Here is a 19,446-nt window from a genome sequence, read left to right on the forward strand (position 1 = left end):
ATCAACAGAGGCACCATGCTCGTGTAAAGAACCTAATGCCTGAAACAGTGTTAAAGGAGCAAGCTCAACGATTTTAGAGAGGATCTGCAAGGACAGAACTATTTTCACTCGTAAAGCGAAGGCATGATTTGCTTTTCACTCTCTCCTGTCACGTGTGGAGCTTTCCAGGGGCTACATGACAATGACAGCACAACAGAGTGAGTGCAGAAGCAGATATGAGAATCCAGCTGTCTTCTATTAAGGCAGGCATTAAAATATTTGCAGAAATGTTCAACTCTGCTACTCTTCTCACTAACCTTTTTTATAAAAATGTGATGTTCACATATCACTGGTTTATTGTTATTTTCAGACGAATTAATACCTTAAAATTTTCCCTTTTAACTTCTAACATGATAAATATTGATAGATGTAATCCACATAAACATTCTTTGGGGTCCCCAATAATCTTTAGATGTAATGAAAGGGTCCTGAGACCAAGAAGTTTAAGAACTTCTATTCCAGAAGAATGGAATTAGAATATAGCATTTGTAGTCAATTAGAGAAAAAAAAATTTATCATAGTCTTCCAAAAGGGGGAAAAATGGGGAAAAAAGAAGAAATAACCAAAAAAGCATTTTTTAAAGAAATAAAATTGTGAGAAAAGAGATCAAACAATATAAGTAAATGGTTTTATCAGAAGATAATATCAGAGGGGGTTAAAATTTTTTAATCAAATCCAACCTGCAAAGATATTTTAAAAAGTATAGGAGGAATGAGCTTTGATATGCCAAACAGGTAACAAGGAGAAAATAGAAATATCAATCTTAGTAGTACACAGAATAGCATTCAGGATGTGAAAATTACTGAAAGGGACAAATAAGAGTGTTTTACATTAATAAACTGACCAAATATGCTAAAAAGATTTAATAGCCATTGATTTAAAATGTATAATAAAAGCAAAGCAGAACTAGATGATCAAATTGGTTAGACCAAATCAGTTAGACCAAAAAAAAAAAAACAAAAAAAGCATAAACTACCTGCTTGTAGACTGCTCTTGGCCATGGGTATTTTGTTTGTCTATCACACAGAAAAAATTTTTAAGTGATGAAATATCGGTTTCTGTTGCTACATAGCAAATCACCCCAACATTTAGGGTATGGAGAGACTCAAAGGCAGGAGTGACTTGACAGCTGGGGGTCTGGAATCATCTGAGTGCTGGTTTACTCACACGTCAGATATCTGGGCTTGGGGTGACTTGAAGACCAGGGCTGCTGAGTGGAGGACCCACGGGTGGCCTCTCCTCGTGGCCTGGCTTCTTCACATACCGCAGCCTCAGCGCAGCTGGCTCAGGGCTCCAAGGACAGTGTTCCAGGAAACAAGGCACAAACCTCATCACCTTTTATGACCTAGCCTTGGAAGTCACATAGCATCATTTCTTCCATGTTCTATTGGTTTAAATGGTTATAAACCTTCCCAGGGCATAGACGCTCCTTCTTAATGGGAGGAGTGTCAAATAACATGGACATGTTTCAAAACCTCTTCAGTCCAGCCTCTGGCCATACACTGATTTACATTCCTCCCCAGTGCAAAAATGTTCCCCCTTTCCAAATACATCCTCCAACCTGGAGATCCAGGGTTTAAATCGAGTCCAGGTGCGGCTGTGGCTCCTCGGGCGTGGTTCCTCGGTTATAGCTCGAGTACTTTGAAAATCTTCTGCCGGGAGAGACTAGGAAGCTGAAGTAGTAATTATACTTTTGAATCCCAAAAGTCCTGACTCTTATATTCTGTCTAAATTTTGCTTGAAAGGTGACCAATTCCATTTTTGAAAATTAATTAATTTATGTATTTATTTTTGGCAGCGTTGGGTCTTTGTTGCTATGCGCGGGCTTTCTCTAGTTGCGGCGGGCGGGGGCTACTCTTTGTTGCGGTGCGTGGGCTTCTCATTGCGGTGGCTTCTCTTGTTGCAGAGCACAGGCTCTAGGCACGCGGGCTTCAGTAGTTGTGGCTCGCAGGCTTCAGTAGTTGTGGCTCGCGGGCTCTAGAGCGCGGGCTCAGTAGTTGTGGCGCACGGGCTTAGTTGCTCCATGGCATATGGGATCTTCCTGGACCAGGGCTCGAACCCGTGTCCCCTCCATTGGCAGGAGGATTCTTAACCACTGCGCCATTAGGGAAGCCCCCCCCATTCCTTTTTTTAGTTCATCTCTTTCTATCCTGTCTTATTATTGTGGTAAAATAAACCATTGATACTTCCAGGATGCTGGAATCCTTGTGCTTGGGCCCCTGGGCCAGCCAACAAGGGGTGGGGGGGTGGCCTGTGTCTGTCTCCGTTTTTGCTGAGCCTTGGGCTATATTGTGTTGGTCCACGCCATCACAGGCCTGCCGAGATGCAAAGGAAGGAGACCAGAAGAATGTCACAGAAGTTCTCATCTGACAAGATGTTCATAAAGAAGACAAAGAAGCTTAGTAAACTTAGTTATTATTCCTTGAATTGTCACCTCTCAATTATAAGAGTTGGATTTTTTTTAAACCTTTAAAAATCATTTTAAAAAGCAAATATCATTGATTTTTTTAAATAGGGATCATGAATATGCCTACAGGATGGATTTTTTTTAAGAACTAATATTATGTGAATAAGGACTTAATATGGCTTGGGATAAATTTTCCATTAATAACATTACACATAACATATTTAAATGCTGTCATATCTCAATTAGCTTAGGTGCAAGTTAAGCTGGTACTTCCAGTAGTTAGATGAATCAAGAAGTGGCTCTAGCTATGATGGACATATTGAAATACTGTAAAGAGTTTGAGCAAAATTGTTTCATTAAAGAAAATTAGGAAAAAGCAATATTTCTTAAATGTGTGACTTTAAATATGTACATATTTATATAAATATGTTTGTATCCCTGAAAGTTTATTCAAGTTAACTTTTTTTAGATCTTAATTGGAAAGACAATGGATTATATATTGGAGGTTGCCACGTGCTGAAGCACACAGCAGCCACTTTAGAAAAATGTGCTAGTGATACCTGGTGTCACTAAATAACATCCAACATATACTTCTCCATCAAGGAGAGTTAGAATGCTATCTTTTTAAATGAATTAGACTGAAATTCTTGTTTTATTTTATTTTTTAGCTATTGCCTTCTTTTATTTTTAAAACCTTTTTAAAAATGATATTAGGAAAATAGCTTACTTTTAATTCCCTCTAGAATTTAATTTTAAAGCCTCTCATAAATGGCTAAATTAATCAAGAAACCTTATTAAATTCTACAAAATGGATATTTCTTGGAAGAAGATACTTCAATTATATATAGTACAAATATATCTTTTTATTTTATATATTTTTTATACAGCAGGTTCTTATTAGTCATCCACTTTATACACATCAGTGTATACATTTCAATCCCAATCTCCCAATATCATGCCACTCCCTTCTGGCTTGTAGAGTTTCTGCTGAGAAATCAGCTGTTAACCTTATGGGGATTCCCTTGTATGTTATTTGTCATTTTTCCCTTGTTGCTTTTAATAATTTTGCTTTGTCTTTAATTTTGTCAGTTTGCTTACTATGTGTCTCGGCATGTTTCTCCTTGGGTTTATCCTGCCTGGGACTCTCTGCGCTTCCCAGACTTGGGTGGCTATTTCCTTTCCCATGTTAGGGAAATTTTTTTGACTATAATCTCTTCAAATATTTTCTCAGGTCCTTTCTCTGTCTCTTCTCCCTCTGGGACCCCTCTAGTGAGAATGTTGGTGTGTTTAATGTTGTCCCAGAGGTCTCTTAGGCTGTCTTCATTTCTTTTAATTCTTTTTTCTCTATTCTGTTCCACAGCAGTGATTTCCACCATTCTGTCTTCCAGGTCACTTGTCTGTTCTTCTGCCTCAGTTATTCTGCTATTGATTTTTTCTAGTGTATTTTTCATTTCAGTTATTGTATTGTTCATCTCTGTTTGTTCGTTCTTTAATTCTTCTAGGTGTTTGTTCTTTAATTCTTCTAGGTCTTTGTTAAACATTTCTTGCATCTTCTTGATCTTTGCCTCCATTCTTTTTCTGAGGTCCTGGATCATCTTCACTATCATTATTCTGAATCCTTTTTCTGGAAAGTTGCCTATCGCGACTTCATTTAGTTGATTGTCTGGGATTTTCTCTTGTTCCTTCATCTCGTACATAGCCCTCTGCCTTTTCATCTTGTCTATCTTTCTGTGAAGTAGTTTTCGTTCCACAGGCTGCAGGATTGTAGTTCTTCTTGCTTCTGCTGTCTGCCCTCTGGTGGATGAGTCTATCTTACAGGATTGTGCAAGTTTCCTGATGGGAGGGACTGGTGGTGGGTAGAGCTGGGTGTTGCTCTGGTGGGCAGAGCTCAGTAAAACTTTAATCTGCTTGTCTGCTGATGGGTGGGGCTGGGTTCCCTCCCTGTTGGTTGTTTGGCCTGAGGCGACCCAGCACTGGAGCCTATGTGCTCTTTGGTGGGTCTAATGTTGGACTCTGGGAGGGCTCACGCCAAGGAATACTTCCCAGAGCTTCTGCTGCCAGTGTCCTTGTCCCCACGGTGAGCCACAGCCACCCCCCGCCTCTGCGGGAGACCCTCCAACAGTAGCAGGTAGGTCTGGCTCAGTCTGCTGTGGGGTCACTGCTCCTTCCTCCTGGGTCCTAATGTGCACACTACTTTGTGTGTGCCCTCCAAGAGTGGAGTCTCTGTTTCCCCGTCCTGTTGAAGTCCTGCAGTCAAATACCGCTAGCCTTCCATGTCTGATTCTCTGGGAATTCCTCCTCCTATTGCCAGATCCCCCAGATTGGGAAGCCTGACGTGGGGCTCAGAACCTTCACGCCAGTGGGTGGACTTCTGTGGTATAAGTGTTCTCCAGTTTGTGAGTCACCCACCCAGCGGTTATGGGATTTGATTTGATTGTGATTGTGCCCCTCTACCGTCTCATTAGGTCTTCTCCTTTGTCTTTGGATGTGGGGTATCTTTTTTGTTGAGTTCCAGTGTCTTCCTGTCGATGACTGTTCAGCAGTCAGTTGTGATTCTGGTGCTCTCGCAAGAGGGAGTGAGCGCACATCCTTCTACTCCGCCATCTTGAACCCCATATATATCTTTCTAAATGGGTTCCTATTCAGGTTTTGTCATTAGTGTGGTATGGTTTTCAACAAACTACCAACCACTAATTTCCTAAGTTTTCCCCTCAGGAAGCCACTGTTACTCATTTTTTTTAAAGTTTCTGTAATCTTTGATAGTGTTCAGTTTAAGCTTTGGGAGGTAGATTTACAGTTTTTGTGACTTTGCTCAAAGGATTTAACTTTTTTGCACCAGTCACATTTTTTAAATGGAGTTTAAAATGCCTCTTTACCTTACAGCACTGTGCTTTTAACAGTGTAAAATACTAAGGAAGTAAAAGAGTTTACATAAAGCTACACTCTAATAAAAACAAATAATGGTTACTCTAAAAAAATATTGTTAAAACAAAACAAATGTACCATTCTGTTAATCTGATATAATGTATTCATTTTTAGCACAGACTTAAGCCGAAACACTGAGCCAGCTTAATATTTTTGGAAACTTCTGACAAATGTTTAGTAATAATTGTGACTTACTGAAAATTGTTATAATAATGAAAATTTAAGAATTTAGCATGTTGATAAAAGCTTCATTTGATAATCATAGTATGGAAAATATTTTTCTTTGTTAAAAACTCCTTTTATATAATGTATTTATTTGGCTTTTGTTTAGTCAGGAATAAAAGTTTGACTTTTATACAAGTATTTGTTTTAATGCGAATATTAAGGTCATAAATCTTGTGTAGTAAAATACTTTCAGGTTAAGTTGAAGGTTTCAGAATATTATGGGTTTGCTTTTGCCATTTTCTGGCCATTGTTTGCATTGCTGAGGACATTTTATTTTTTGAAGTATACCCTCCAACCAGTAAGAACCATCTCAACTAAGTATTGCGTCAGTACACTCCACCAGAGGTTTCTAACTTTTAAACTGCCTTAGGAGAACATAAAACGAATGTGACAAAGGCATTTTCCATAAATTATACCAGCAGTGTACAACCAGTGCCATGAACATTTCTCATTAAAATATCTTCATGGTTTTATATTAGCATTTTATTCCCAAAGAACCCAACGAGCAGAAAACTCTAAGCTGCCTCTGAGTTTTTTTCTACCCAATTGTAGTCTGGATGTCACTGGCATTATTTCATACATCCCTTTTCATGACTTAATGTAATTGTTTCCATTTATAGGAGCTAAAGCATATACCATCATATTTCTGTGCTACTTTGTTTAGCCATTTTCCCTTTTTTTGCTCACTTCTGTAGCTTTTCTGCAATTAGATAAAAAGGGACCACAAAAACATCACTTTGATCAGCCTTCAGTAGCACCTAGGAAAAACTACTCTTTCACAAGAGAGGAGGTGAGACAGATTGATCGGGAAAATCAGAGGCTTTTGAAAGAACTGTCGAGACAGGCTGAAAAACCAGGAAGCAAAAGTACGATTCCAAGAAGATCGACTGGTCCTCCACCTAGGTTATATCATAGTGCTCTCAACAGACAGAGGGAACAACAAAGGATTGAAAGAGAAAACTTGGTAAGTAACTGAGATTTTTTTAGTCATCAAAGAAAATGCATTTGTACTGATTTGTTAGTCCAACTTTCAGGAAACCCAATACAGCGAAATTTTCTAACTTACTTATATAAAAGTAGGAATAGATACGTATGGCCTGAAATACATGATGAGCTATGAGCCTGGAAGGTACAATATATGCTTTTTTATCCAGGAAACTATATTTTAAGGGAATATTAAATGAAAATACTGAAAGCTCCATTATTTATTTGACTATATCTGTGGAATCACTATAGTAGTACAGGAAATGGTGTCCAAGGGTGAGATACATGTCTCTTCTGGAGAGCTAAATCTATTTCACTTCATTTTATCCTCGAAAGCTAAAATAATTTAAATATCATTTATTTTAAATAATAAATACATTCTCAGAGAGGTCAAATTTGTTGCCCTGCTGCTTGAATGTATGAAAGACATTGATTGTTAAAAACCATATAAGTACGCTTTGATGTCCTAAGGAATATATATGGAAACTGTTGAAAATCTTCACATTAAAACCTATTTATTCATAGCATATCATTTTCTTTATAAAATGCAGTTCATAGTAATTGATGATATTTATTGAGCTCTTTAATGCTGGGCGTTGTTCTAAGTGTTTTCTAAATATTAGCTTATTGAATCCTGACAATAATTCTTTTAGGTAGGTACTTTATTTTTATCCACATCTTACAAATGGAATAATTGAGACCTAAAAGGGTTAAATAATTAATCCATGGACAAGGAGCTGGTAAGGAAGTGGCTAAGCCAAGATTTTAAACCCACGTAGCATCTTAAACTAAAATTAGACCCTTAATGAGCACATACATTCAGAGCTAAAATAATTGGTAAAGCTATTATTAAAATTACTAGAATAATTAGCAAAATTCACCCTCATTATGTTTCGTCATCAGTACAGTTCTATTTGACTATGTACTTAACCTGAACTTGCAAGAGTAACAACTCCTGTGAATTTCTTTGTTACCGTCACTAGCACCAGGAGTTGGCGAGCTGGGTTGGTATATTTACAAAAATAGTACTCTTGGGCCCTTTAGGAGAGTCACCCTGAATGTGGCAGGAAGTAGGTAACAGCAAAACGAGTTGAAGTGAGGTTGGTGGGTAGTGAGCTACATGATAACTTCCTGCACGTCACTCTGGCAGTTTCAAGATTCATTCATGATTTTAAAAAATTTGGAATTAGTGTGTGTCACGAACATCTGGTTTTACCTTATTTTCACTCTCCCACATGGCTCTGGAGTCTTGTTTTATTTAACAAGCAGTTGCATAGTGCATACTGTTTTACAATTTTAGGTCATTTAATCCTCGTAGCAACCTGAAGACACACTTACTGTTGTTGTGGAGGAGAAAATGAGACACTGAGTAGGGCGCAGGGACTTCCTCAAGGTTAAACAGCTAGCAGGTGGCAGAATCATGTCCCGGTTACCTAGCTTTGGGGTTACTTTTTTTTAACAGCTTTTTTGAGATATAATTCACATGCCATACTCATTTAAAGTGTACAATTCATAAGTTGTAGTAAAATATACGTAACATAAAATTTGCCATTTTGTTTTTAAGTGATTGGTTCAGTGGCATTAATTACATTCACAATGTTGGGCAACCATCACTACTACTTATTTCCAAAACTTTTTTGATCACTCCATACAGAAACTCTGTACCAAACAATAACACTCCGTTCTCCCTTCTCCTCAGCCCTTGGTAACCTCTAATCTACCTTCTGTCTATAAATCTGCCTATTCTAGATATTTCATATAAGTGGAATAATGGAATATTTGTCATTTTGTGTCTGGCTTATTTCCCTTAGCATGTTTTTGAGGTTTATCCATGTTGTATCCTGTATCAGAACTTCATTCCTTTTTGTGGCTGAATAATATTCCATATATGTATGTGCCGCATTTTGATTCCCCATTCATCTGATGGTGGACACTTGGGTTGTTTCTACATTTTGGCTACTGTGAGTAATGCTGCACGGGAACACTGACTACAAGTATCTGTTCAGGTCCCTGCTTTCAGTTCCTTTGGGTGCATACCTAAGAGTGGAATTGCTGGGTCATATGGTAATTCTGTGTTTATCTTTTTGAGGAACTTGGGTTTACTTTTGAGAAGCTGAAGCCATACTGTCTAGAGGCTTTACTGGTATGAACAGGATGAAAACTGTTAAGCAGCTTCTGTTTACAGCTTTTATCATCCCGCATATCAGTGGTACATCTCAGCTGTTTTAATAAACAGTGGAAAATTACCACTATTTTATTCTTTTTACTTTGTATGCTTAGTAATATGTATATGTGAGCAATATTTTTCTCCATTTCATAGTAAGGTCTTATTTGTTATACTCTAGGACAGTAGAATATAGTGTGAACCACATGTATAATTTAAATTTTTCTAGTAGCCACGTTAGAAAGTTCAAAGAAACAGGTGAAATTATTCTGCTATAATATTTTAACTGACTAAATCAAAAATATTTCTTTTTAACATGTAAGCAATATAAAAAATTGAGATTTTACCTTTTTTTGGTACTAAGTCTTTGAAATCTGTTGTATATTTTATACTTAGAGCACATCTCAATTTGGACTCGCCACATTTTAAATGCTCTGTAGCTACATACGGCTTGTGGCTTTGGGCAGTGCAGCTCTGAAACAAAAGCTTAATTCATAAGAAGTGGAAAAAGTAGCTTAAAGCTAAACAGGAAAATAAACATAATTTATTATAAAATATTGTTACGTTATTGTAAGGAAAAATAATCTTCCAGATTTATGCTTAACTCTTCACCGTCTATACCAAAATAAAACTAATTCTATACCTTTTAAAATTTTTTCTTGGCTATTCCTTTGCATTTATTCTTCATACTGACTGACTTTTTTCTTTATAAAAAGTTTTTTTATTAAATTTTTGTTGGAATTGTGTTGACTTTACATTTTAATTGCAGAGTGTTTGGCACTCTTAAAATACTACCTTCCTATCTAGAAATATGGTATGTCTTTCCATTTACTCAAGCCTTCTTATACTCTACCTTAGTAAGGTTTTATAGTTTTTTTTAAAACTGTATATTTTTATGCTATTGCCATGAAATTTTTCATTACATTTTCTAATTGGTTACTTTTGTAAACCATCATTTTTTGTGTATTTATTATATAAGCAGCCACCTACCAAATCCTTATTTAGAGCCACATTGGCTCTAATAGTTCCTCAGGGTGAGATGATATACTTTTTAACCTGTTTGCTAAACTGTTCGTAGTCAAAACACACATGCATGGGTACAGACGTGCTCATACAGCACTTTTGTGTCAGGTGTACTGCACAAGCAGGGTCCATTACTTTATAATTTTCATGATTTATAATTCTTCATTTGCCATCTCCAGTGATAGAGGCCAGTTCAGATGGCTAACAGGCATGATGACTAAAGCAGTTCTGTTCCAGTACTCTCAAATTAGTTCCTTAGTAATCCAGAGGCTGTTAGACTTGAGACAAAGTAGTGCTGTGCAGAAGAGGTAGAAAAGGAGAGCCCTCTATCCAGTAGAGGGCGTGCTTGCTACATATAGACTCAATTATATTAGAACTTCATTATTTCAAAAGGGAACAAATTTTTTAATTCATGAATTTTGAAATATTCTTGTTAAACCATGTCTCTTTATATTCATTTGGACATAATATGAATTCTGTTTTTATGAAAGAGTGCAAGAATAACCTTAGCAGAAGGAGAAGGGGTCAGTGAGGATACTTTATAGTTTCACCTTACTCTAAAAATAATGAGGCTATTTCATGCTCTTAAATGTATGTCCGTCAGTTTCCTGAGCTGTGAAAAGGGGGTGGGGAGAGGAGTAATTTAATAAAGTAAACCATAATCTTTCCACTCATGAGTTACTGTGTTAAAATATTATTTTTAAAGTAAAAGTAACGCATGTATGGAGTTGGCCAAAAAATTAGTTCGGGCTTTTGTAACAGCTTACAGAAAAACCCGAACGAACTTTTTGGCCAACCCAATGTAAATTTATAAAATTCAAACCAGTCTTAAAAACATTAGATGAGCAATAAAATCCTTCCTCCCTCTTCTGTTCTTTGTCTGCTGGTTTAGGGAGGTAATGTTAGATAGATGTGGAAACTATTAGAGAGTGATATGTTGTCACAAAGATGAAGTTTTAAAGCAAATCTCATACCAAGTATGAGTATTATCTGTGGATTAGTCAGTACCTTTGTTCCAAGGTCTTGAAATAATTTACAGTTCACTCGCTTTGGTTTTCCTCCTCTGCTTATTGTCTATTATCTCCTTCCATAGAAGAAAGCAAGCTAACGATAACTGAATACAACTCCAGCTATAGACAAATATGTAGAACAGTCGTGATTGTCCCAGACTGTAGGACACTTGTTACTCTTTAATGTCCTTCGGGGTCTTTGCTTTTTCACTTTAGAAACAATAAATCAACTCTCCTCTGCCGGCAGCTGCAGAAATCATTAACTCACTGTTTGTCCATTCATTTGTTTTAACCTTTCCACCTCAGAAGACAGGATTCAGGCTGGGTTAATTTTCTTTCGAAAAAGAATGATACTTCCTAGATAGAACAGAGATATTTGAACAAACTGTTCGAATTCATTATTAGAATCTGATTTGAGTAGCAGTTCTAAGATTTTGTAAACCATAAATGGGAATATAAGTAACCATTCTTACATTTTTCAATCCATTAAACAGATATTTGTTTAATGTCTGCTATGAGCTATGTAAGAAACTGGAATGGATATAAGAAAAAATATAAAATACTGCCCTGTCATTTAATATATAACTTAGCTATGAAGATAATACTAGAGTGTGTCAAACAACTAGAAAATAATCAAAGCAGTATTAAGGATAGCAATTAATATTTAATAAGTCCTTACTATATGCCAGGCACTGTTCTGAGCATTTTAAATGCATTATCTCATTTAGTACCCTAAACTGACTCTTTGAGTTTTATTTCATTGTTAATATCACTATTAAGTCATTTGACCAAGGTCACACAATCAATGGCAGAGCGAAGGTTTAAATCCAGGTCTTTCTGACTAGAAAACTTATATTTTTTTATCACTCAATTACAAGTGTTACAGTATTTTGACCTATCATTTTTAAGTCTTACTCAGGAGTTGCAAATTGATGACTAGATTGAAATGTATATACTTTTGATGTTAGGGTTTCTACTGTAATCCTTCATATTTTTATCAATATATTGTTTCTACAAGTAAGAGCTGTTTGTATCTGAAATCATTCCTTTAGCTTTTGCTGAGCTTGTTGTGTTCATATCTCACACAGATACATGGCACGGTTCCGTGTGACTTGGATAGCTGAACCAAATCATTGCTCTCTTATTTCCCCAGGTTTCTGCATGTAAACTTGATAAGTGACATATCAGCATTACAGAATGGGTTTACTTTTTGCCTTATTGTTAACTTATTTCCAAATTGATTTTGATCACATTACTTTATATGTTTTATATCTGATAAATAAGCATTGCAATTTTCTTAAAGTTTGTAAAAGAAAAATATACATACAACCAAATGAATAAATTTAGGGAATTAGCAGTTTATCTAAAAAACATTGAGACTTCTACCAGCAAGAAAACAAAATTGGTAGGTAACTGAAAATACCAAGTTTTCTGTGCTGTCCATTCCACCGTGCACAGCTCAATGGGTAGTTAATAGGATAATCAGATAAAACAGCGAATGGTTCTCTACCCAGTAAAATACATTGATGATGTGACACTCAGCAAGTTTCTTACTCAGTTATAAACTGCAGGTGGAGGAGCTATATTAGTTGGTAGGTCTTGGCACCTAAATTGTACAGGTTCTCTGTCTACAAAGAGAGAAAGACAGCATGTTGTTATGGAAAGACCGTAGACTTTATAGTCAGGTGGAACCACAGATAAATCCTGACTCTGAACTCAGCAAAGAGAACCGTTACTCTACTTGTGTAAGACTTCACTGAGGAGTTGACTCTTTTCTACCTTTTGAAGGCTCAGAACTGAAGAAGGCCATTTCATGCAGGAAGATGAGCTGGTAGGCTGAGTCCTCTGGGTGGGTCCGGCTGCTTCTTCCTGTGTCCTGCGCCTCTGCCGTTTGTCTGCAAGCTCCTTTCATTCTACAACCCTTGCTCTCCTTTCCTCGATAGCTCTTCCCTCAATATTCTGGCTTCTCTGGAATCGCGCAGGAACACACTGATAATGGAGCCTCAGAATAGCAGGGCGGGAGGGGGCTGATAACAGTTGAGAACAAGTTCTGGAGACAGTTGGTGGTGGTGAACTGTAGGCTTAAAAATGGTTAGAATGGTAAATCTTATGTGGATTATACCACAATACAAAGATAAAACTAAGTTGAGGGAGAAGGAAAAAAGATTGTCCAGAGAAAACTTGTCCTATGACTAAACTCATGAGGCTAACTTTATAATGTGAATCTTAGTGCAGGACAGCATTCTCTTTTCAAATAAAGATCAACTTGCTACAGAGGAAGTTTAAGTCAATAAAGAAAATAATAAAACACAACCATGGATCAATTCCCCCATCCATTTGGTCTACTTAAACATTCCTTTCTCACCGAAGCCTGTGAAAATCAAACAAAAGAAACTCTTTCACCTTCTGATTTGTGAAGGAAGGATTATGAATAAAATTAGGGACATTACACATTAGCCTCTGTTACAAAATCGTATTAATGCACATACCACGCTACTGGATACTGTCTTGCCTTGGCTAGTTGGTTTATACAATCTTTAAAAACCTTTACGTTCTGTAGTAGTTGATTTCAAACTTCTTAAGAGCAAAAACTTTTTTTTCCCAAACAATTTTATGCAGAATCTTCAATATATAAAACAGACAATACAGAAAGCATGGTTGGGCCGGTAGAAATTAGGAGTGGGAGACCTGAGAGGCTGGCCCACTGGCCTTTCCTCAACGTCCTAGGAGCCCTGAGGCACCACTGGAAAGTAAACAGGTTGACAGTCACTGCTCTGTGCGCATATATAGATAGAACTTATAATAGTAGCTTAGATATGTTCACAGTCACTTCTAGGGTTGAACACTGGGCTCTTAGCATTATTGCTCCCATTATGTCATTTCTATGAGAAAATCAGGTTTAATGTATTTCAGCTTACAGCACCTTTTCTAAGATTGTAACCCGACAAAGAAGAGAGATGTGCCTACAGTCGGTTGTTAAAATCATAGCGGTTTTGGTTAGCCATAGGTTAGGTGAAAACCCTTAGATTTTCCTGAAAGTACATTATTTGAAATATTTTTTCACAGTGACTTAAAGTCTTTTCTACTTCATTTTGTGAATTTCAGGTTCTAGAAAGTATTCGCCTTTTTAAAAAACTATTGCTATTTTTCTAACGTTGGCTTTTAAATGGGTTGTCTTTAAATGAAGGCTTTATTGAAACGGCTTGAAGCTGTGAAACCAACAGTTGGTATGAAACGCTCAGAACAGCTGACAGACTATCACCGCAACATGGGTTATTTCAGCTCATCCCCGACCTCCAGACGAGTGAGGTCCACTCTTGGCCAGTACAGCCCGTTAAGTAAGCATACTCAAAATTATTTTGTACTTGTTCGTGTCTTTTGTCCTTTTAAAAACATATAACTTCGGTTCTTATGATAGAGTTTTAAAATGCTGACTTCTGGAATGCTGTCTGTTGTTTTTCACTGGCATGCTTTGTTTTATTTGTGTTACTTCATTAATTTCAGGTTTCATTTACAGTGTATAATGGCAGCATAGGAAGGAAACCAGGAGAAAAAGCAATTGAAAATACCAGTTATCTCTTAGATAATGGAGGAGACACTTTTACTTTCAATATGTTTATTTAAGGAAGAAATGAACAGATATGCTATTTAAAGTCGCTGTAACATTCTCTTTAGCCAGTTAAGAATTTTTAGTAGTATCTTCCAGCCCTAATATGTGCTTTTTCTTCCTCATTGGTAACTAAAAGAAGAATTAGCAAATCTGTAGTCATCAGATTAATCCCTCTTAATACTTAATATATGATCCGTTACATTTCTGGCCGGTAGTGTGTCCCGGGGTAGTGTGTCCCGGAGAACGCAGGTGGGAGTGACCACTGAGTGCTAGGGTGTGTGACGCATGGAAAGGCCAGACCTTTTTTCTTTACAGAAGTCTGTGCTGTTAGTTCATGTACGTGTTCAAAACTATAAAGTCTGGGGCTTCCCTGGTGGCGCAGTGGTTGAGAGTCTGCCTGCCGATGCAGGGGACACTGGTTCGTGCCCCGGTCCGGGAAGATCCCACATGCCGCGGAGCGGCTGGGCCCGTGAGCCATGGCCGCTGAGCCTGCGCTTCCGGAGCCTGTGCTCCGCAACGGGAGAGGCCACAGCAGTGAGAGGCCCGCGTACTGCAAAAAAAAAAAAAAAAAAAACTATAAAGTATGTAGAAGCTAATCCTAAGAGAAAGTTGGAACCGCTTGTAATCTTAAACACTCAAATGACTAGTAATTCCATTCACTCATCCTTCAAGCATCATTTCCTTGGCAGAGTTCATGACTAAGAAAAGGTCTTATTCCAGTTACTCACACTTAGTATTATGCCTTGAAAGCAGTAAATTATTTGTTGAATAAATGTATAAATGGTTATACATAGAGATTTTTTTCCCACTTGAATCCATTGAGAAGCTTTTAAAAAGATTTATTCCCACTCCAAATCTATTGAATCAAAATGCCCTAATACAGCGTTTGGGCATGTTTGTTATTATATTTTTAAGTTCCACGGGGAATTCAGAAGTACATTCCTGGTTGAGAATCACATTAGACTTAAAAACACCTGTGAGATAGGGAAGACAATTTTATTCTGGGCTTCAAGATAGGAGAAGAAGTTTATTAGGTGATGATTTAGTTGAAATAATTCAAATCATTTCTTATTCTTTATATATTTTCAGGAGGAGCTTCCAGGACATCCAGTGCTACCAGTGGTCTCAGTTGTAAGAGTGAGCAATCAGCTTTTGACACATCCAGTGGCCTGTTGCTAAGACCTAAGCCCCCTAATGTCCGTACAGCTTGGTTATAAAAACTCTTAAACATTGATCATCAAATTCTTATTGAAGTGCTTTTGTATATTACTATCATTCTCTGTATAAACATCTAAATACTTCTTAAAGCAATTTAAGGTGTACAACAGTGACTTGTAATTTATTGTAATTTGATGCAAAATTGTTTTGAAAAAGACAATTTAATATAAAATCTGTTTCCTGTGAGGAGGAGTTTATAGGAGACTTGTATGTATTTTACAGAGAAATGGTAGTATGCCGGTGTATTTTCTCAACATAGAAATCGGTTCAGCTGTCAGACTGACAAAACAGTTGTGATAGCATCGCTGAATGTTGGACCCAAGATGTTTAGCTATATAGTTCTTGTTTGTTGTTTTTTTCATTTCTTGTAAGCTTTATACCATGAGCATAGCTCCTGACTGACTTTGTTTTGTCTTTGCTTCAGAACTTGGGCAGTGTGACTTATAACTTAATTGTAAGATAGTTATTATGAAACAAATCTTGAAATTTGTTTTCATTGGTAGAGCTGATTTAGATTTGATGAGCAGATTGAGTGAAGCTTGAACTGGGGCAATCCTTGGGATTCACCAGAGGTGCCTACTACTTCCGTAGAAGGGAACTGAGTTAGATCTCAAACACGTTATCAACCATTCTGAACCATTTCAAACTGTGAGTATTAGAAAGCTCAACTTAGAAGCTCCTCTTTCATGTTTTTATATATTCAGGGAAAGTAGTTAATGATTCTGAGAAATTAGGTTTCTTTAGAGCTACTGCATTGTGAATAGTTTGTCCAAGGACCAGATCATCATAAGCAAAAGCAAGTATCTATTGAATCAGCAAAATAGCACCACCAGTTTGAAGAGCCAAGAAGCAGATCCTGAGTTGTGTCAGGACAGTGTTTTAAGTGATGCTGTTAATGAGTTGTGTTATCCTTAGAGTTTATTGTTTTAAGTGAGAAGAAAAGAAAGAAATGCATTGTCTCGCAGCTATAGAAATTCCAGCTAGTGTTTTTAAGGGCTGAAAAAGAAAACTAAAAATGTGGATGATAAAGGGGAAAAAAATCACGTTTGTTGAGGCTACTTTAAATGTCAGCTAACTTTCTTGCTTTGTTTTGGTTTGGGCATTTGTGTTGAATCCTGGAAGTATCATTTTTATCAGTCCCACTTTTAAAGTCCTAATAATCTTAAACAGAATTAGTAATGGCGAGTAGGGTGTAATATAGTTGACTTTTAAAATTAGAATATTTTTCTGTCAATCTAAAGGCTCTTATATTATACAACGAAGTATATCTAGGTCATGTTGCTTCTGCTGTCCTAATTATCACTGTTTTCATTACTGGCCTTTTCTGTATACCTTAAAATGTATTGGAAAGTTTCTATATTAAATGCTAAATCTTTCTTTTTCTTAGTGTGGATTTTTTATCTGTAACCACAGTAAGATTTGTTTTTTGTTTTTCTGGGTTAACTCAAGCTCTGTAGCGTGCATGCCGAACTTACTTTTCTTAATACCTTTGGCAGTAAGCCAAACTGCATTTTACTGAACATCAATTCAGAATTTCTTGGTCTTAGTTTGTATTGATAGATTTTGTTTCGGATAGGGCCTGTGAAACGTGGGAAGAATGGGGTTAAAAAATTTGTGTGAACACAACCTGATTGTGAGATTTTTCTGCTGCTTCCTTTGAGCTTATAATGTTCCTTCGCTGTTATTTGATATTCTGTTCTGGTGAACAGATTTTTCCATCACTTAGTGCTCTGCTTTATATATAAATTTTAGCTATACTAAACCACGGTTTTTGTTTTGTTTTTTAACGTATTGCACTTTTAATGTTTGTATAACAACCTATCTTTAAGGAGCGATATGATAATGTTGAATTTAAAATTCAGCATTTGAATATCTGCTCAATAGTGAGTTAGCCAATTTTTTTAAATTGATTTTTAAGTTGTTAGAGAAAAAAAGGTATGAAACCTTTTATGTAATAGCATTAGTCTCTGAATACATTTTGTATGGTCTTTGCTACCCTATGTCAGGATACAATTATAATTTTATAGATAAGGCTGTACTTTTATTTTTGATCATTAAATTTTTTTTCTTTGTATTTTGATTTTAGATACTAATATAATGCCTTTAGTTTTTACTACGTTAAAGGGGAGGTTCATCTAAGTATTTCTGATAACAGGGGTTCAACTTGAAGTAAAAATCAGGAAGAGCAACAATATTCATCTTTTCAAAGTGGAATTTACAATTCTGTTGTCATGATTCATTTATATGCTAAGTATAAATAGAGGGACAGGAGTTGAAAAATGTGATATTTCTGATATAAGTCAAGGTACTTCTAAGATGTCATAGTTTAAGGGGTGTTTTTATGAAGGAATCATAAGTATATTATTTTCATTTTCAAGAAGATAAAAAAAGTGAAGGATCCTCTAGCACTGCTTTACATTTGGTTCACTTGTACCTAAGATATATATTTTGAAGATTTACACGTGCAACTAGAAATTATACTAATCCAAGGTCTACAATTACTAGGCAAGGTTCTTATTGAGAGTTATTTTCATATCTTTCTAATGTTAAACTGATGTTACATCCTTTTTAATAAGATTCTATGAAAGTTTTTTTTGTTTTTTTGTTTTTTTTGCAGTACGCGGGCCTCCCACTGTTGTAGCCTCTCCTATTGCAGAGCACAGGCTCCAGACGTGCAGGCTCAGCGGCCATGGCTCACGGGCCCAGCCGCTCCGCGGCATGTGGGATCCTCCCGGACCAGGGCACGAACCCGTGTCCCCTGCATCGGCAGGCGGACTCTCAACCACTGCGCTACCAGGGAAGACCTATGAAAGATTTTGAACTATTAAAGTTATTTTCTAAGGGATAGCAATTACCTCATACTTCCCCTACTTCCTTTTTTCAATCTCCATAAAAAGCTGCTTTCTTAGCTACTACTCCGAATAAAATTTTTCTTGTTTGCTTATAAACGTAGTGTAATGCAGTTGTTTTCAGCTTGTTAACCCAAATGCCAAAATGGATACCTAGATAACTTTAAAAAGAGGTCATTGGGATGGACATGACTGTGTACTTCTCATCTTCAAATTCAAGTACTGCACAGTGTGAAAAGGATTATGACCAGTATAAAGTTGGAGACACAAGTTTAAGTTATTCTGTTTTAATAATTAAATTCATAAAATGTTTAATATCTTAAATGCCAAAGTCTAAACCTATAAATGATTGTAAACCATCCTAGAAAATGTGCTTAATGCTCATGAATACTTTATTTCTATGAATAAAGATAGTAAGAAAATTAAAAATCAACATCCTTTTTTAATTTTCCAGTCCACTGTAATGTGTTTTAGGGATGAAGAACTAGCTTGGCACAGTGAAGAAACAAAAGAATGAAAGATAACTGAGTTTTGATCCTATGTCTGTCTCTCAAATGCACTCTCTTATTTCCATTTTAAAAATCAGAATAACTTTTATGTGCCTTACATGACTAAGAATTAGCGAGAATGAAATTGGAAAGAGGATATTAATATTTATATCTTTGAAACTATGACATTTATGTGGCAAAGTGTTTACTTAAAATTACATTCTTGGGCTTTCCTGGTGGTGCAGTGGTTACAAATCCACCTGCCAGTGCAGGAGACACGGGTTTGAGCCCTGGTGCGGGAATATCCCACATGCTGCAGAGCAGCTAAGCCCGTGTGCCACAACTACTGAGCCTGTGCTCTAGAGCCCGTGAGCCACAACTGCTGAGCCCACATGCCACAACTACTGAAGCCCACGTGCCTAGAGCCCATGCTCCGCAACGAGAGAAGCCACCGCAATGAGAAGCCCGCGCACCACAACGAAGAGTAGCCCCCGCTTACATCAG

General features: G+C 36.8%; 1 protein-coding gene across 3 annotated transcripts in view; it reads left to right on the plus strand.

Moving 5' to 3' along the window:
- Positions 1 to 19,446, plus strand: part of CFAP97 (cilia and flagella associated protein 97) — a 36,244-nt gene extending 16,798 nt beyond the window's left edge. For all 3 annotated transcript variants that reach the window (XM_079909373.1, XM_079909374.1, XM_079909372.1), the window contains 3 exons: positions 6,292 to 6,560; positions 13,965 to 14,115; positions 15,477 to 19,446. In XM_079909373.1, coding sequence (XP_079765499.1) covers positions 6,292 to 6,560; positions 13,965 to 14,115; positions 15,477 to 15,604 — 548 coding nt within the window. In that variant the 3' untranslated portion in view covers positions 15,605 to 19,446. The remainder of the gene's footprint in view (positions 1 to 6,291; positions 6,561 to 13,964; positions 14,116 to 15,476) is intronic.

This window comes from Stenella coeruleoalba (genome assembly GCF_951394435.1).
Source record: "Stenella coeruleoalba genome assembly, chromosome: 21".
Lineage (NCBI taxonomy): Eukaryota > Metazoa > Chordata > Mammalia > Artiodactyla > Delphinidae > Stenella > Stenella coeruleoalba.